The sequence below is a fragment of the Dermacentor silvarum genome, chromosome 6, assembly GCF_013339745.2.
Source record: "Dermacentor silvarum isolate Dsil-2018 chromosome 6, BIME_Dsil_1.4, whole genome shotgun sequence".
In the NCBI taxonomy this organism is placed as follows: domain Eukaryota; kingdom Metazoa; phylum Arthropoda; class Arachnida; order Ixodida; family Ixodidae; genus Dermacentor; species Dermacentor silvarum.
This window is the reverse complement of record NC_051159.1, coordinates 133207925-133228300: the sequence shown is the minus strand read 5'-3', so window position 1 is coordinate 133228300 and position 20376 is coordinate 133207925. Positions and strand designations below refer to the sequence as shown.

At 44.9% G+C, this 20376-nt stretch overlaps 1 protein-coding gene across 2 annotated transcripts in view; it reads left to right on the top strand.

The window, feature by feature from the left end:
- Nucleotides 1–20376, top strand: part of LOC119456055 (RYamide neuropeptides-like) — a 54525-nt gene that overhangs the window by 27950 nt on the left and 6199 nt on the right. Inside the window, exons 1-3 of one of the 2 annotated variants that reach the window (XM_049669519.1) lie at nucleotides 11695–11811; nucleotides 11906–12070; nucleotides 18015–18105. In XM_049669519.1, coding sequence (XP_049525476.1) covers nucleotides 11935–12070; nucleotides 18015–18105 — 227 coding nt within the window. In that variant the 5' untranslated portion in view covers nucleotides 11695–11811; nucleotides 11906–11934. Of the gene's footprint in view, nucleotides 1–11694; nucleotides 11812–11905; nucleotides 12071–18014; nucleotides 18106–20376 lie in introns of those variants that run through there. The other variant, XM_037717651.2, reaches the window with a different exon arrangement.

Below are 20376 nucleotides of genomic sequence, written 5' to 3'. Positions count from 1 at the left end.
TCTCTATAGTTAAGTCACTGCGCTACGGAAGCGTCGTGGCTTAAATATCCACTCTATGTCCAATACAATGAGGCAACTACTTGACCGTCCACTGAGCGCACGGACACTACTGGAACACCATCCCCACCGATCATCGGCCACGAAGGTAGTGAAGGCACTTGCATACTTTCTGAATACGACTGGCTTGTGCAAGCGCCTTTGACTGCGTAGTGCCATCCGCACACGTGCGCACATTCAGCGCATTCCTCTCTCTCACCCTCTCTCTCTTTTCTCCTCTTACCTTTTCCCAGTGCGGAGTAGCCAACAGACGCTTTCTGGATAACATCCCTGGCTTCTCTATTTCCTTTTTGTTCTCTTTCTTATCTCTCTCTCTCTCGGCAAGCACTGAACATATCGGTCGTGTTCATAGGCGGGCCTCGACTGGACTGTCATCCTACGTTCCTCCACCTCACGACCGAAGCAGTTAATGCGCTCTGATAACGCCCATCTGTGTCTCCGGGCTTTAATTTCGTAGTCAAGAGCTTTTAGCGTGTACTGAAAAAAAAAAATCTCCAAAGGAGGAAGCCTTTATAAAGCAACTCTTGATTGACGTAATCGTCGAGGAGAAAAGTGACTTCTCCGCTTGGTGGTTGGCTCTGTGTCTTCCACTAATAAAGTGTCTCGGTGCAATAAATCGCAGCAAACTGCAACAACTTTTCATTGATTTTCCGTGCATGAAACAAGAATAGAAAGTTGAGGCCGAATTTTCAAAGATCGTCGTCTGTAAGTGATGTTTCCCCCACTTTTGTTCTTTTTTTCTTTTCTTCTTTTTTGCGAGTACGGATCCTCTTCCGTTCCGTGTTTCTTTTCATTCATTCGCATCCGTCACCAAATTTCATATTCTACAGACATTGTGAAATTACTGAGAAGCGGTCGGTGAGAAGCGGCTCACAATTTGTACATGCTCTTTATTACGCTAAAGCGTTAGTAGCTGAAAAACTGTTGGAATCTAACGTCAAACGGTTCAAGTACGCAGACGAGCACGCACTGCACACGGCCGTGAGTCAAAGCAATGTACTTATGATTAAAAAAGCAAGAAAGTCCAAGTACGACTTTTGTATTTTCCCGCAGACGATATAGATAGGGCTGCGCAAATTTCACTTATGTACACGCGTAAGTAACCACGCATTAGCGATGTCAGGCACAACACTGTTCATGTATGTATACATGTAAGTAACCATGCATATACGATATCAGGCACAGATACGTGCGGAGCGCACGCAGAATGCCGAGCGGTTCAGCGGCATTTCGAAGTTTAATTTATGAAAAACTTCGACGTCGTATAGCGTAGAGAGCGAACAATATTTTCATATTCACTTTCCTGAAAATGTGTAGGAATCATACCCTTATCTTGAGCAATGCTTCCTGTCCAAGCCGGTGCCGGTGAATCTGCTCCGGATGAGTTAAAACGTTCACTGCTTCAGCATCTATTGATCACATCGCAAACACCTCGCTATTTTTATTTGTCGAATCGAGGTGTTGATACCAGATCAGTTTATATCGGCAGGCTCTAAAAAGGGACCCCTTAGCGCGCCCCTAAATCGCACTTTGGATTCCGGCAACAGTGCGGAAAACAAGTTGAAAGCCTTTTAATGTGTTTGCCAACATGAACTCCGCTAGCAGCGATGCCTTTCTTTTCATCCACTGAGCGCTACAAAAACGTCTTCCTTTTCCGCGTTCTCCTAAAAAAATTGGGGGGGGGGGGGGGGGGGGGCAAGTTTATAAAGCTCTTTGAGTTAAGCCAGATTCGTTTTTGAAATGTGCACATGAAAGGACGACATCGCGCGTTTTTCGACTGCCTTCAAGCTTAAAGGGCAAACATTGCGGGGGTGTCCCTATTGCGAGTCGTTTTCCGGCAACCCACCGCGCTTTCTCTTCAGCGTCCTACCCCGACCCGCCACCACCGCCAACGCATGGGATATACGAGAGAACAGGCCCGGCCCCGTGCGTAATTTAGGCAGCTCACGACGTCGCGTTTGGCTGCTTCGCTCAAAGTCGTTCTCGCGTAATGAAAAGAGTAAAACGAAACATAAGAAATCGAAAAAAAAAAGTTCCATATGCTAACATATACACGCCCGGACGGATGATCCTAAACAGCTATGTGCAAATCTCAGACACCTCAGAATGCGTCAAGGCCCCTTATCGTACCACGTGCGCTTGCCCTCTTGCCCACGCTACAACCCTTTTGCACCTTGCTTTGCTCGTCGCCGAGGTGCGCGCTGACCAGATGGTAATGAAACGAACTCGCTGGCGCCGTGCGCTCCGAGGCGCGAGCGAAAACCCCACGGCGTCCGCTCGCGTCCGCTCGCGCTTGCGCGGCTTAGAGCGCGGTTCTCTGCTGCCGCGCGCAGTGTCAATATTGACGCAGCGGTTTCCAGTTGAAACGGTAGCCGGCGCTTCTCTACGTGGGCTGTCCGCGGATCCAGCGCATCGCGAAACTGTTTAGTGCCGGACATAGCTGTCACCAGGCATGTACGCATGCCAGCAACTGGTCTTTGCTGTAGCGTACCGGTTGAAGCTGGAAACGCAGCCGCGTCGAATGCGCGCGCGGTCGCATAATTTGCGAGCTCGTTACGAAGTGCGAGGAAGCGCAAGTTGAAACAACACGACGGGCGCGACGACGGTCTGCGGTGAAATGCGAAAGAAAGAAGAAGAGATGATCAGCTTGAAATATGTAATGGGGGGAATTTTTGTTTCCCCCTTACTCAATAACTGACGATGTTTGCTTGCAACGCGTGGGTGTTTGAGGAACAGGGGAAGCACGCGGCGCGTCTTTTAATTAGAATGTGTCTTTTTGTCATATTAGTTTGGCTGTGGCGCTAACCGCTATTCATTTGAGTGCAGCCACCGAAACGACTTCCCGAGCGAACCTATACGCACAGCACGCTGTTTAATTCGAAAATATACGGAACGTCAACACGTGACGCCCTTTCTGAGTTCAAAGTTGGTACGCCAAAGAATGGGGGGAAAGAATTACAGCACGATATAAACATTTTCGGCTCTCTCCAAGTTTACAGAAAAATTACATTTATAGCTTCGATGAAACGCAAATCAGGAACAGAATAGAAAGTATACAGAACAGATTCTGTAAGGATCTTTCTTTCTTTCTTTCTTTCTTTCTTTCTTTCTTTCTTTCTTTCTTTCTTTTCTTTCTTTCTTTTTATATGATGTTGAAGTTTCGTCTATGTTCGTAATAATTCCGACTGCAAACAAAATCATCTCGACTTCTGAGGTAAGAAGCCTAGATTACACTAATTATTTCTAAACTTCCGTGAAATGTATTTACTTCCTGAGTTGTGTAGTGCCTTTTCAAACTTTGGGGCTGAAATTCTACAACCGATAAGCTAAACCTTAACCTCGTGACATCAACTTATAGAAACGAAGTTTCGACGAAGCTTCAGAGGCGAACAGTGCGGCAGTCTTCCGCGCACTTTGGCCAACAGGACGACTTGCAGATGAAACGAACACAATCATGCACCTCTTTAAGAAATGTTCTATTTTGCAGATGTTAGATGTTTCTACCTTCTATATGAATGCTTTAGCGAAAGCGCACATACAATATACAGCATAATAACGTAGGTGTAATTCGGTTGCCTTTAGGTTTCACCGATATTCCGTCTTAAGCACGGTAACCTACATCTCCTCCAACGAATGAACAGATGGTAATGATTCAAGTTAAAAGGGTGCAGAAGAAGTCTGAATAAACAGGTCTCCTTCCAGCAACATTACAGAAAACAATGAAGCAAAGAGAGACAGAAAACACATTGAATAATACGTATCGAATTTAAATACCCAGTTACCACATAAAACTTCGAGCTCACAAGCCGTGGGAAATGTCGAGAACCTTCTTTTCGTTTTCGCCTATGTCACCCGTATATACCACGATCACGCACTTTTATTTCGCTTCAAGCCTTCCTGTCCCCTGTTTCGCTATTTCTTTCTCGCAACTGTGCTTTCTACAAAGCTTCTCCGTCTCCCTGCTGCATTCAGAGTATAGCGCCGGCAGCCATACACGCAGCATCAAAAGCTGTGCACTTCAATAGGGAACTCTTTCTTCAACTTATCATCGCGCTGCGTGGCTCACGGGGCGCCAGTAGTTTCCCGCGAAGCTCCCTGCAGGAGCACTCGCAGAGCGATCTCTCATGCCACTCGCACACCCGCGCACTCGAGGCTACACCCTTTTCAGGTACGAGTGAAGCTTACCACAAGTGGGCTCCCTCAATGGCAACTGCTTCTCGGAAACATCCTGTTGGTGGTGCTTCCTGGACTGCTCTATCGTTCATGTATACAGACTCGTAATCTCAACGGGAAAACGTTTTGTGTAGCACCGCTCCCTTCTCGTGCCACGTTTCGAGGCATTCGTTTTGGCACTGCGGGCTCTCCAACCATAGCGGGTGGTGACCCTCTGTGTAAACGCCGTTAACACCGAGCTAAGCTATAGGCACACTTCGTTACGCGCCGAGGCCCGTATTCACAGAAAGCTCTGACGCTGTTCGTAAAGGAAAATGTCAGCCAATCTTGAAGCTGGACATATTCGCCAAGGCGGCCTACGAATAGCGAGAAGCAGTTTGCGAACAAAAATCTTTGTAAATTCGGCCTCTGGACTTGACGTCACAAGTAAACGGACGTGTGTAGGTACATGCTCGGCACATCGTGCCAGAAATGAGTTTTGTTGGACATTAGGCTTAGGATCTTAATGTCATTGGGACCTGGAAAACAAGGAAACATCAAATACACAAAGCAAGTACTGGTACTTGCTGATACGAAAGTTGCATCGAGATTGAAGTCTTTCAAGCACACACGGGAAAGTTCATTCGGCCGCCATATTCAGGTTAGAGTGCTTATCAAAAGAGCAGCAAACATGCCAATGCATATTTCTTTTGCCTTTTGAAACTAGTTACATTTCCTGTGTATGCAGATTTATTTGCAACTGCGCATGCAGTAACTTACTGACATGCAATGATAATTGAATGCGGATACTTCAACCCGTCTTTTACTAAAGCTGTTGTTTTTGTTCTTAGAGAGCAAATTACATGTAATATAAAACTATTTACCATTAAATTTTGTGCACCAGTACATAGAAGCGCCAATTTGCTATGGCGCTTTTTGCTTCAGATTATTGCGTTTAAATCCCGCGAGCCGTTATCCTTGATTATGTGAACAAAATTACGCAAGAAAAAAAAAGCCCATAGCAAGCAACTTGGCATTTATGTTTGTCGTGGCATGCTTTGCAAGAAAAAAGATATATATCCGTTCATTTAGCTTAAAGCAAGTTTAAAGTGACCGAAAAAAAATTTGATCCTGACGTAGCCCCGCACAAGCGGGAAGATTGGGAAATTCACATGCGCCCGGAGTAGGTTGGTTCAAAAAACTGCGCTTCCAACGCCATCGCAGGTCCAGCGCAAACTTGATTACAAAGGGACGCGATGCGAAGGTGCCGCGCTTCTCGGAAATATCCAGTCTCAAGAGTTTCTCAATGTTCATCTCATTCATGCAACCACTTTGCCCCGATGGTGTTTAATATTCAAAGTGCGACGCTACAATGGAGGAAAAAAAACGATAATAATAAAGCAAGCAAAACATGAGAGCATGAGCGCCTGTCACTCCTCATAAAATCTTGGTTGAACGAGTTCCTTTGAGAATTAAAACGCGTTTGGAAAGCGACTCACCTTTCGGATTAGGATCTCTCGGAGTGAAGAGAACCCCCCGAGCTTGAAAAAGAAAAATGAGAAACAAGGCCCCAGCTAAGTGTCTCTAGCAGGCAACTTGCTCTTCGGTTGCCGCAACCACTTCTTCAAGTAAATCAGCGAAGCCGTGAAAAACTTACCTGCAGCCCTCGTCGGGAAAACTCGCGTCATTCTTTACGAACCCGGACGGCCGTGATGGTTTAAGTTGAGCGAGACTTGAAAGAAAAGGGCGCCGTAAGGGAAGTGCGAAGTTCCCATGCTATATGTGACCGTTTACACGTGTCATAGTTTGACTGAAAAAAAAAAAAAAGGGGGGGGGGGGGATCTCGGTTCCAGTGAATTCTCGCGCCCCTTCGATATGTCCGCTCGGTTAAGGGATGCTAACACAAGCCTCATTAATTTCGCCAACGACTGAGTGTCCATTTTTTTTTCTTTGCTGTTTTTTTATGGCACCTCACGTTTTCAGCTCTCTAAGGACGCTGATGGCGCTTGTCATTTCTTAAGAATTTAGTGTTTTATGAATGGCACAAATTATTCGCATTTTACTGTCCCAGCGGACACCTTCAGGCTCGCGATTGGCACATTACTCTCCCAGCAGTTTAATAATAATAATAATAATAATAATAATAATAATAATAATAATAATAATAATAATAATAATAATAATAATAATAATAATAATAATAATAATAATAATAATAATAATAATAATAATAATAATAATAATGTTTCCATGCACTAAATTACACGTCAGTCCAACTACATGGTATGAAACATGGGGCTGTTTGTTTGTTTACTGCATCTGGAGGTTCGCAATACATTATACAGGAGCCACGAACGGTTCGCTTGCTTCGATCTACGCGGCTACCGACTTTTGTTGCCTCGGTTCGACTAAAGCTCTCGAGATTACAGTGAAGAACAACTACCTTCAATGTATTTATTTCACTCATACAGTTTCGTTTTATCGAACAGTGTGCTGTTCAATAAGAGAACAGAGAACAGAGTAACAAGAGAAGCCAGGCAGGCTTCTCTTGTTATTGTGTTCCGATATGTTGTGCCGTTGAGTCCCTCCCCACCCACCCCTTGCATTCGTATTCTTCTTTCCCTTTTCTCCCTTTTATCCACGCAATAATCTTACCCTGACCTAAATTATCTTCTTTTTTTATCTCATTGCTGCCTTTTCCCATGAACCGTATTTTCCTGCATCATTACGTGTAGCGCTCTGGCCAGAGAACGCTTAACAACACTGGCACGCCCCTTGACTGTAAATCATGTTCCTTATTATTTTTTTTTCATCCCTAAAGCAGGCTCACCCACTGATATACGCTTTATGCGACGCAGCCAACTTACCAAAGGTCAAAAAAGCGATGCACTCGCGAAGGACGTTGAAACAAAGAAACTAAGGAAACCAGAGAAATGTTGGCCACTGAAGAGTAGGAGCAGGGAAGATTCGTTTTACATGATCGCGGAATTATAAATTGTATTCGCTGCGTTTTAATGCCAATAGGGCTTCGAGAGAAAGTGATTGCACCGAAGATTGATGGGATAGGCGTCGGTGAACAAGCCCACCAACTTTCAAAATACGCGCTAGCCGCCGCTTCGACTAGGCGACGAGTTTTCCCAAGTGCCAGTTTATCATTGCCGCGAGGTTCTTATTTTGTCGGTCAAAAATATAGAGTACGAGCCGGTGCCGCCCTATTTCAGAGATTGAAAAGCTGTTTTCGGGCATGCAGCGTCATACACTGTTATCATCGAGGTCCTTCCGATGATCATAACTTCACGGAGAGCATCTTGCTCTACAAAGAGAGAGAGAGAGAGAAAGATCCGGAAAATAACTGGATGCAACAGAAATACTTGGAAACATTTACTGTTCCCACAAGTAAAACAGTGGTAATCTCTCGCCTGCCTATGCAAGATGCCCGGACAGATTACTGAAACAAGCTTACGCTCGATGTTTCGAGTCTGTTAGATTAGTGAACAAGGCTCCCGTGTGGAAGCCGAAAGGCCCAACCGGTCTGAGCGCAGAATTTTGGTCGGCGTTCTGTGTTTCTTTTCTTGAATATGAGTTTACTTCCTGACGAGATGTCCAATTATGGATATCAAAGAGACGCTTCACTAGCCCCGGGTGATAGAGAGCCGAGGAAATGCACGCTTCATGTTTAAGGTGATCGGCTTAGGCCTACGCCCAACAAATGGAAGCGTTGATTCGTTCAGGCGCTACGCCCGCTACTAATGCACTATGAGAACGGAAGGCTTCAGAAATCTTGACGCCTACGTTGCCGTCTGCTGTTCCCGATGCATGGACCAGATCTTCAGACTGTTAAGGATGAGACATGTCGGTAATCTAGTGTCCGGAATCCATAGCCGTAACAGAAAAAGAAAAAAAGAAGACGTCGGAAGTGCTAAACTGCACGGTTTAACTGCATAACAAGCCGTTGCACTCTTTTCTAGCAACTGCTCATTACAAACGCTCTTTCAGGACAGTGATCCGAGAATAAAGAAGTCGAACTAAAGGCAAATGGCCACGTCTCTTTGAATCGGAGCTCTCGAGATCCGCATTAGCCTTATCGCCCGCCCATGTCCTCCTGCCCTTTCATACTTTTTTTATTTTTTTGAATTCTTTTTCTTCTTTAAGTGTAGCACTGTTTTCAATACTACCGTCAGGTCATTGACAGGGAAGCAGGGAGGAGCACGCAGCGACTTTTCATTGTTGAGGGTACGCATTCAACACCGTAGTTAATCTCGCACTGCTCCGGGTGGAGACAACCATGGTTCAACGTGTTGACATTTGTGTGTACCATATCAATCAATCAGTCAGTCAATGAATACCTCTATCTATCTATCTATCTATCTATCTATCTATCTATCTATCTATCTATCTATCTATCTATCTATCTATCTATCTATCTATCTATCTATCTATCTATCTATCTATCTATCTATCTATCTATCTATCTATCTATCTATCTATCTATCTATCTACACATTTAATGCACTGAACCAGTGACCAAATTCAGAGTTTTCCACTCAAAATGGCTATTTCACGTTGATTGGCGGCCTTTGCTACTAGTCATATAAACACTATCACGATTGTCCGGCAACTGCTCGTCCGTAGCGCTCAAGCGCTAGTCAATATGGTACGTGGTCTGCCCCTCCACTCTGTGAAAACTAAGTCTGAGGCCTCGGTAGGTGATGGAAGCTGAACCAGGCTGAACCACGTTGGTCGTGTAGCAAATTTATAGCTCTGGGTCTTTATTTGAAACAAACTTGGCACTGCTCGGCGTTTTTCGATATCGGCAAGTTTGGTTACATTACAGTCAAATGACGGACCACCTTGTTGTACGTAAACGAGGTTCACGCGAATGTTCAGGTCGAATTCTTGGAAAAGGCAGCGCACTAAGATAACAGTCTGACGACTTAGGTCTCAAAGAGTTTACGCATAATTACGTGAGATTAAAGAACGACCATCTATCCTAGAAGCGATAAGCCGCGGCAGGTGCTAGCACAACAAGTTGGCGGTGCTGTTATAGGATCGTGTGAGTTGCAAGAAGTTACGGGCAACACCATGGCCTCGTAAAGAAAACGATGCTATAGCCCCAACGCCCAGCTTCCGCGGGGTTTGAGACGTATGGTTCAATTTCGCTGTCCGAGGCTGACCACAGCTTCAGAAAACGGAGTGCTATTAACGGCCACATAACGACGCCCCTGGCAGTAGATTAACGAGGCACTGTTGGGCGAATGGTTTCGGCGATCGTGTTGCACGATACTGAGCTACGCGAGAGTCCCTATACGGTCAACAGCTCGCGAGAAGCGTCGTTAATGACGCAGAAAAATTGCCCCCAATATATATATACCTTCTGTGGTTATAATCTTACGAAACGCTGTAGTGTAACAATAAATAAATAAAAATAAGAAAAAGAGTTACTTAAGTGTACGCATCCATATTTCGGTAGTTACTTCATATATAATGCGAAGTTTCTCTTATAAACTCAATTCCCAGCATGTAACTGCATACAAATGTAGCTTATGAAAGCACGCAGCGCATTTATTTAGGATGTTAATCAGGCAGGGTGGAAGAGAGGAATGCAGCGCCATCTCTGAATCCCGCATCTGAATTTGCTGAAGCGTTGTCTGAGTAAAAAAAAAATAATAATAAAAAGGGATCCTTGCAAATAACCACTTATAGTGTAGTGTAGTTCTGAGAAATTATCGACAAACACTAACTAGAACCCTGTAAGATTTAACAGGTTTCTTAACGGAGAGTGACGTTATTTGACTAATGATACGCAGTTCAATCTTGTCTGTTTGCTTTATTTATGTTCAATTGCCTATTCACTAGTTTGTTAATTTAATCATGTATATGCATGTTTGATTATGCGTAACTCGACTTTGCTCAACTAACACGAATTTGCTCACCATTTCTGTGTTCGTTGTGCAAGCGTCCCTATACACTTGCGACTGATTGTTACTTTGTATATTCTGCTGATTTCTTTAATCGCTTGTTTTCGTTGTTTGAATATTTATGTGCACATAGTACCAAATTTCTTTTTTTTTTCGAACACTACATTGCTCATCACTTCAAGCCCCCTGACGCCAAGTACTCGTCATTGTGTGTGCGTATGTCACGTCATTTCAAAGACAATCATGTTACATGCATATTCAAAAGACAATCAAATGTTGTGAAAAAGTTGCCGACGTTTTTAATATCATCAGATAAGCCAAAAAATCAATAACGGAATCCGCCAAACGGTGGCATATTTATTAGTTCAATTCCAGACTACAGAATACCCCTGAGGAAGAACTCTCGTCTACCATGCTTTAGGTGTGCGTTAACAGACCTTCGGGCAAAAAAGTAATTCGGGGCCCTACTTGTACGGCGTGTCTCGTAACTGGTGCGTTGCTCCAAGACGTTAAAGCCCATCAATGAGCAAAGAAAGTACGAGTAATAAGCGCGCTAGTATTGTGAAATACCTATCATGGATTATCTAACGGATACAGTAAACAGAGTTCGTCAGATTCTGTAGAGAAATTCGTAGTCTCGCTTAAGCTCAAAATTTGTGTGGTAAATCAGTACTCTTTAATAATGAAGCAGTTACTGTACTGCTGCAAAAAAAAATTTCAAAAAACATGATTGACAACAGATTTTTGGCCACCATTGATCATATTCCGATGGTTGAAAAAACGAAAACGTCAATGTACCGAGTTTTCTCTACATGGTACTAAAAACCACGAACCGTAAGAAGCAATCCGGAACCTCTCCGGCACCCGGTTTTTTCAGCACTGTCTGGCGCGTCTTTCGAGGGCCAACGCCTCATGAGTCAATCAATCACTTAGTCGTCTATAGTCGATTTTGGAATACGTATACGAAGCGCGCTGCAGGACAAAGGATGGAAGAAGGGCGTCCTGTTGCGCAAAGGAAAGGGTGCCTGTGACTGTGATGAGACAATCGCACGTCTTCAGCACATCCGTCCGCGTTATGTAGCACGGAGAGGACATTTGCTGCGCGCCGCACTAAATATACTGGACAGACAGACGTGATCAGAAAAAAAAAAAAGGTGTTAACAGAATTGTCAAAACTGACGTTGGCGCTAAATAAAGGCAGCTATAGTGCTAAATCGCCTCCTGCGGTCTACAGGCCTGTGAGTTATACTGTGACAAGAATGCGTGCCGTCTCAGATTTTGCGCACCAATGTCCGTTATCGTAGTCGTCTTTCTCCAAGCCTTTCTCCATCCCTCTCCCCATTTTCCCCGCGAAGGGTAGCAAACCTTCTTTTCTTCCTTTTCCTGGTTAACCTCCCTGCCTTCCTTCTCTTTCTGTTCTCATTCTCTCTCTCTCTCTCTCTCTCCTTGTATACACTGAACTAAAAATAAAGAGAAAAATCAAGAAGGTTAATCTTGGTCGCGCCTGGTTGACTACCCTACATCTTGGGAAAGGTACAGAGAGAAATAAGGATAAGATGGATGAAGGAGAGTCTGTGCGCACACCCGAGGCGTCCATCCCAGTGGCCATCTAAAAGTGCATTGTAGCTTTGTTGGCAGAGGATGCCTTACGTAGGCTGAGCCGTGCTCCAACAACAACAAGTGTGTGCCGTCTTTTCTCCCGTTTGGTTTTGCCCTTATTCGGCCGCAAACGCTGCCTCTCTTTTGACAGCGCGGTCTCTCTCTTGTTTTCGCCGCAGGTTCCCCGCCAGCAACAGCAGCCATCGCCATGTTGAACGCCCGCGCCTGGGCCATCGCCCTGCTCGCGCTGCTTGTGCTGAGCGTCACCTCAGCTGCCAAGGGCACGCCCCAGTTCGTGCCCAACGGACGGTACGGTCGCCGGAGCGTCACGCCGCCTCTCGCTGGTGAGCACGCCGAGCGGAAGTTGTTAGTTCTCAGGTTAATTTTTGTTCAGATTTCTTTCCTTCATTTTTTTTAAAGCAAAGCTTTAAAAATGTCGAATGAAGTGAACAGGGGACGTATTCTCGGACGGTTTCTTTGGTGATATTACTTTCAGTGCGCGCTTATTGGCGGACTGAGCAACACCGAATGAGCTGATTGGCTGATTGAGCACTACGTCACGCGAAGGCGACAGTATCGCCGAACGTGATCGTCCCAGAATACGTCCCCAGCTTCCCCCATAGACGGTACATCAGTTCCCTGGGACGCTACTCGAGTTTTACGCTTTGGCTTGGGTACCTGGAAAAAGAAAGAGAGAAGGGGGTGCTGGAGAAGGGGGCGAGAGGGAAGCAAGGCTCGGTAGAACGACTGGCAAGAAAGTTAGAAAAGCATCTTTGAACAACCACCCCGTAACGTCAAGAGAAGTGTAACTATAACCTCTATATGGCTGCAATTGTAGCAGTAAACCACGGTGTCAACAAAACACCTATTGGTTCTCTCCTAACCGCAACTACCGTCGATAGCTCGAAAATATCATCACAGTAGCTAATCTGTCCGTATTCACAAAAGGCGTGGCGGTGTCGCCTTCAAGTTGGCAATGCAGTTCCACTCAACGTAACGTACACATTTTTTTTTTTCACGACGCCTCGCCTAGTCTGGCTATTCGTTGGTTGCTTAAGATAACTGGATGTACGCTCGAAAATTATCTAAAATTCAAGCTGGCGATTTTCTGCACACTCCTATGCACGAATATAAAGGAAGATAAAGCCACTAAAGTACACGACGTGACATGACAGCATCAGCGTCGTAGCTTGGGCTGGAATTTAGAAAGATAAAAAAAATCTGACCTTCAGTTTTGCGCATAAGTCATCTGCTTCTGCGGAATAAGCAAACCTTAGGTGTAATTCTCAAATCGCAATTCCCAAACAGTTAGACTTGGTCTTTCATCTTCACCAGCTACCATTCGTATAATTTATTAATTGGTACCCCCTTTTTAGCTATTTCACACATTGTTTTGTTTCATTTATCGCGTTATTTACATTGTTGGATATTTGTTATTTCGTGTTTACCCACTCACAGTGTATAATTTCGTTGTACTCCTTTCTTCTTGCTAATTTCCTGTATCTCCCCCTAACGCAATACTCCTTCGGGAGCCTGTGAGGTAACAGAATAAATAATCTACACTCCTTTATACCACTCCGCATCTAGAGCGCTATATAAATACTTATATAAATACGCTGTTCCTACGGAAATGACGCTGTGTTGATAGAAAATATTTACCGTCTGTAACAAATGCCACAGGAAAATGTATTGAATCATTGAGCCAAGTACAGTCCTTTGGCCTGTCGTTTAAGAAAAGGCATCTGCTATGCTGTTCGTGGTTTTTGTGGTCGCTATAGCCTCTTTAATTTGATCACACAAGCTCTACGGCATGAGTGAACGAATTCACAAAGCTCTTGTTTGCAAACTGTTCGCCATTGGCCAGCCACATTCGCTATAATACGTGCAACATCACAATTGACGGACACCTGATCTTACTAACAGTTCCAGCGTAAGAAATTGTTTTGTTAACTCGAGCCCAGTTGAAGTCAAGCTATGCTGGAGTCCAAGTAGTCAAGACTTAAAGGCCGCTGAAATATGTTGTTTCGTTAGTATACGCAGCACTATGTGGTGTACCCCTGCACTAAAAGCTTCTGTGGCGCTATATGAGTATTTAAAAAGAAACGGCTCAATTCGCCCATATTGAGCATGCCTGTTGAAACTACCGCCAAGAAGAAAGAGAAAAAAAGAACAAAAAGAAAAAGCAACGCAGGTTTCTTCCTTAGCTCTGTTTTCTGTTTTTCCGCGATTGAACGCAGAATTAACGTGGTACAACGGATTACTTCAGTAAATCCGATTACCTCACCGTCTGTGACCCCAGACACACGGTTTTTGCCGAAGTTTTCGCTCATAAAGAAGCTCAAATGAGCCGAGAGCAAACAAGGACACCGCATACTATAGAGGCCGTTCTGCTACTGGATCCAAGCTTACAGACTCCCAGCGGCGACGCTTCGAATGAATCAAAATGAAACGAAGTGACTGGCGCGAGTTACGCTCGGTGCGATTTCAGCGCTCGCCTTAATCGGTGCAAAACTGGCGCGAAGTCAATTAAATCAGGACTTCCTTACAGGTGCTCGGCGTAACCTCCTTCTCTCTGTTACGTAATCTTATTACATGTGCGATTAATCGCGACGCTTGCCCCTCCTTTTCTTTCCTTTCGATTTTCTTTTGCACTAATTCACACAGGCCAAACATTGGCTACCTTCAGTCGCTTCTGAAACAGACCAGAATACCATTTTGTCAAACTACAACGGGCAATTCTGAATGGCAATTAGATTAAATGCATCCCTGCGGTAGCTGCTAGGCAATTCTGGGAGGCTGACGGCAGGGTAACGTCAGAAAGGTAAGGAAAGGCGGATGTGTGCCGTGGAATTCCTTCACGGAAGAGGTTACACAATTGCGTTTTTTTTTATTGTTAATAAATTACTGCATGGTTAGTTAGCCAGCCAAAGGAAAAAGGCAGTTTAAAAAGCTGAGCGATTGAGAACATCCCAAAATTAGCACTGGAGCGCGGCCTTGGCTTCCTTGCCACTAACTACCGCACGAATACAGTAATAAAGTAATAAAGGCGAAGGCGCGACTAAATCCGCTCAAGAAATTGGAAGCGACTAACTGGGTGTGCCATTTGCACGAACCATGTCGAGCCGGCTGACCCGGCGGGTTGCAGCGCCTTCTGCCGGCACCTGCACAACTGACAAGTAACGTCACCGCCTCCGGGAGAATCAATTCGCGACCTCGTTGATTGCGTTGGACGCGACGCCTTAACGAGTTCCATCTTGACTGCTGTTCGTTATTCCCGAGTTAGCAACTGGCGACAGACAATTAGTCAGCGTCCGAAACAAGCGCAAAGCGCTCAGCTCCATTTATTTTATTTTTTTCTGTCGAAATGGGTCACCGCACAAAGTTATAATATGTGGATTTCTTTTGCGGACTTCGATGTTAATAAGGCAGAGATGTTGAACACGTGCGGGGAGAGAGGAAGAAGGGGGGGGGGGGGGGTATTCGTAACATTTGTGCTTCCGTTCAATCGTATTAGTGTACTTTCCGACCTTCTCATACACTCTTTATGCCTCCAAAACAAATTCTAAGAAGCAGCCTTGTGTTTGTCTTGCAGCAACAGTCGTCATCGTCCTCGAACACTCTTTCATTAATGTCGCTTCCGGCGACAGGGTGTGTACAGAGTGCAACTGAAAAGATGCGAAGCTGTAATGAACCAAACGCACCCTTAAATTGTATTTGTCATTTTTGTTTAATCGTCATGCTGCATTTTAAGTTCACTGTTTGTGCGGTGGAAACAGCCTTCGGGAAGCAGAAGTGCGCTCAATTATACAGTAATTGCACCTGAGGGTGCCTTGACTGCATTTGTTTAGCACAGGCCTTGTAGCTGAATGTCATTCAGGAAGCTTATTTCGATATATCCGAGAATCGTCGTAGGCTAATAAGCAGCATTGTGAAAATATGTTTTTTTCCTTGCATTTTGGCTAAAGCTGACGACGCGAAAATTAAGGGCATTCCCGTGGGACGTATAACTATGTTGACGGAACGTATACTGAAGATGATCGAAGTAGTAAGGAGCTTTAGAAACAGCGAGCCCAAAGTCATCATCATCATCATATTTTATGTCCACTGCAGAACGAAGGCTTCTCACGGAGATCTCCAATTGCCCACGTTTTGCGCCACCTGACGCCATCCTACGACTGATAATGTCACAATTTTATCATACCACCTAGTTCTCTGCCCTGATTGACTCTGCTTTCCTTTCCTTTGGCATCCATTCTGTAACTCTAATAGGTAATAATAATAAAAATGAAATAATAATACTAATAATATAATCATAATAATAATATAATAATATCAATAATAAAGGCCTACCACAACAACACATCACATCACACGCAAAGTACGAGCACTGTTTAGACAAGGGTCTAATCCCATGGTTGAGAAGAATTCTAGTAAGGCTTTGTGCAGCCTCGTATCGGGTTGAAGCACGGCCTTTCGGGAATTAGAAATCATTGAGCGCAAATCGAGAGAAATTAAGTTGCTGTAACTTGCTCAGCGGCATACAGCGATGAGTGCGGAAAGCTGGCCGTTCTAACAGCAAGTGATCAACAGTTGTGGACATAGCCGGGCAGGTATCTTTCTTTAGTAGTGGTGTTCTGAGGTTTGTTGACATATCTAAACGTTTCTTGACGGAGATTTTTGAATATTACGACTATCTTAGTGAGCCTGCTTACGGCAAAAGCGTTTACTCCCAGTGCTTGGCGGGTATACCCCACCTGTACCAGGTGGACCTACAACACGTCGCCGTTCCTACTCGGAAGTAAAGAAACTACCAGACAAACCTAGCAGAATTTGTGTGCATTTCTTTTTCACTTGTATACGCTAAACCGCTTGCTTTCTTTATTTCTGAAACTCTACATAGCACCCCACTAATTCATAAAACACGTGGAGAGTATTAAACAGTGAGTATATGTTGCAAAATATGTTACATTGCCGCTGGTTCTAGATCAGCTAGGACGAATGAATTCAGCAATATTTCAAGAAGCTATAACTTATTGGCCACTTCACAAAGAGCAGCCCATGAATGGCCCTAATGCGGATATGACTGGAACGCCACGCAGGCTAATGAGTCTTTTTCACTACTTGAGAACCTTGAAACGAAACCATTATCCCCTCAGTCTTTTGAACGCCTCAGCTAATGTCATGATCAAATATCAGCCTTGTCAGTAAATTGACTTCCGGAGCAGTCCCTTGATTATCAAAGACGCTTCAGAACAACTACATCGAAGTATTCATAGGATGATGCCTGTAAGTCAAAAGGCCTTGGAAACAGCTCGTGTCAAAGGTATTTCGGTTACAGATCCTCGCCTTCATCGCTAAATAAAAAAAGTTGCATCAACGTTGCGGATGCGACATTGTCACTGGAGCTTGAATAATGCCGAGTGCGGTCATTTGTTATCGCTGAATAAACTTTCTCTGTAGCTTTCTGCTTCTCGTTAGCGTTCTGGTACAATAAGGTGGATGATAAGCTATCCGTTCTTGAAAGCCTTTCCACCGTGCGCATTCCCGAAGAACAAAGTTTGTTTAAGTCCTCAGTGTATTCCCTGATAATGTTACCTTTCATTGGGATAAGTATGACACGCCGCGGTGGCTCAGTCAGCTAAGGCATTGCGCTGCTGAGCACGAGATCGCGGAATCAAATTCCGGCCGCGGCGGCCGCATTTCGAAGGAGACGAAATGCAATAACGCCCGTGTGCTTGCGTTGTAGTGCACGTTAAAGAACCCCAGGTGGTCAAAATTAATCCGGAGCCCTCCACTACGGCGTGCCTCATAATCAGAACTGGTTTTGTCACGTAAAACCCCAGAAAGAAGACGAAGAAGGAATAAGTATGGCTGGTGCCTCGGACGTTCTAGGTAATCGAAGACGTGCAACTGAGAGGAACTCGCTGATGTGGCCGAGGGACGATAAAGTTCAAATGTCTTTCTGACAACGGGCGGACCAAAACGACCACATTTTAATAAGGACGAAGCGCAGAAATGACGGCAGCGTTTAGAGAATGTTCCTTGGCGTACAATAAACAGCGTCGATCAGTAGTTCTCACTTTTATACAAACGCATTCAGTAGGAAGGCTTACGCTTCCGCATCGAATGTCGATAGTAATTAGTGTAACAGAAGGGCACCTCATGTTCATACGTGCCTTCAGGCCCACGACAAAGCCTTCTCTCTCTTATCTCTCTCTCTCTTTGCGAAGAAGGTGTCTTATTTGCATTGCGCCCTGTAACTTCCCTCTTTCTTTTTTCATGATCCAGGTGTATCCAGAGACCTGACGGTGAACTTCTTCGGCGACTCGAGCATATCCTGCACCTACACGGGATTCGCGGACATCTACAGGTGTTCCAGGTAAGCCGGTCCAACCTAATTAAAAAAAATGAAATCGAGACATGCCAGGACGGTAGCAGGCAGTCAGCGTTATCATCAGCCTATATAATGTCCACGACAGGACGAAGGCCCCTACAAGTGATCTCTAGTCGCTCTAGTATTGCGTCAGCTGAGTCCATCATATGTGTGAAAATTTCAAAATCCCACTACTCCCCTAATCCTTTGCTTCCAAGACTACGTTTCCCTTCCTTTGGCATCCACTATGTTACTTTAAATGACTACCTGCTTTTTTGCTCTGCGCATTAAATTACTTGCACAACTCCGCTTCTTCTTCTTAACACCCAGTAGAATATCAGCCAGAACCGTTAATTATCTAGTTGATACCGCGCTTGCTTCCTGCTTCTTAACGTTACGCTTACTATTTCTTATTATAACGTTTGTTGCGCAGGTCCTTGCGCAGTTGCCGTACCTAGCCAGAGCTATTAACGCGTGTTCAGAGATAAAGGATTAGGCTATGAAAGTTAGGTTAGGTTAGGCTAGGTTAGGTTAGGTTAGGTTAGGTTAGGTTAGATAAGATGCAATTTTAGGCCTCGCATGCAATGTTCCACGGCGCTAAGGTGGTGCTTTTTCGTCCCTTTCTGGTCAAATCTTCGTAAAATGTTTGTTTCTGAATAAATATTGGGAAGAAAGAAAGAAGCCCGGAGAGGAGCCGCGGAAGGAATGGCAAAGCACATTGTCCTACAATGTAGGAATCGGTAGCGGATAATTTGGGTCATTTAGTAATTACGTTTCACGACACGTTAGATAATCGCATAAAACTTTAAAAAAAACGAAAAGCTTAGATTTAGAATAATTGATTACTTAAACCACCCCGCGTTTTTCGCATTCTATTAGAATGTGAAAAATGGTTCGCGAGAAAAAGTGGCTACTCTAGCTGAAAAACGCCACAGCACCTGTGTTCTTGGGTTTAAGCGCGATAAGCCGCCTTGCCAGAGAAAGCATCACACCCGTCACGGTCGTGTTCGTGGGCAATACTCGCACCAGCATTTCGGCGGGCGCTAATAAATACATGCAATGGGCGAGAGTGGTGGGCGATATGGTCCGCGTAACAGAGAAGAATCATGCGAAGCGTTATCGTGAGCACACGTGAACAAATGTGTCACAGTCACCTGACCGGACTTCGTGAGCACTGCAAACCATCTGCACTAATCATCAAAGGGTGACGGTAGTCTTTGCAGCTGCAGTTCCCTTCGCCACGTCCCCTAAATCAAATTTCACGCTAATGTTGGTCCCGTAACAAATGAGGACGAGGCAACGATAAAACGAGGCAGGAACTTCCTCTCACAAGATGTTCTCACGAATTGGCGGAGTTTTGTTTTTCACGCGTCCGTACACCCCCGTGGAATTGGATTCAGCCCACGTCACTCCGTGCGCAGTTCTCTTTCCCTCAGTCCGTTTATCGCGCACTGGAGGTAAATCAATTGCTTAGCAGACAGCCGGCTGCGGTTTAGTGGCAGACGACAGCACCCAAGGGAGAGGTGATGGGCGAGCGGAGCATTCCCTCCAAACGCTACGTGGTGCACCGGCAGGCTTAGAGATGCTTATGATGATTGAGAAACATCGCATCTTGACACGTTGGGGCAACTACGCAAATGCCGCAACACTTTGCCTGTTCATTTTGCGTCATCTTGGTTATCCCTCCGAGAGTATGAAAAGGTCGGGGGCAGATTCTGTTTGCGAAGTAGATGCGTTGCAGCGTAATACACCTTCACTGTCGCATGCCGCACGAAGTGTATTTTCCGAGTCAAAGAAATAAATTTTGGGGGACGGACATTCCTTATTAAGCAGTCATGTTGAAAGATGCATTATCAACGCGTCTCTGGTGTGCCGATTTTTTTTTCTTTTTTACTTCGATTGTTACTGCTGGCGATCTCAAATCCGTTCAAAATAGTTTGGTGTTCTGTTATACGTCGGTCGTTGTGTAGAAATTAAGGTAGAGAGAAAGAGAGAGAGAGTGTGTGTGTGAGTGTGTGTGTGTGTGTGTGTGTGTGTGTGTGTGTGTGTGTGTGTGTGTGTGTGTGTGTGTGTGTGTGTGCGTGCGTGCGTGCGTGCGTGCGTGTGTGTGTGTGTGTGTGTGTGTGTGTGTGTGTGTGTGTGTGTGTGTGTGTGTGTGTGTGTGTGTGTGTGTGTGTGTGTGTGTGTGTGTGTGTGTGTGTGTGTGTGTGTGTGTGTGTTTGCGTGTGTGTGTGCGTGCGTGTGTGCGTGACAGGGACAAAACAGTAATCAGAACGG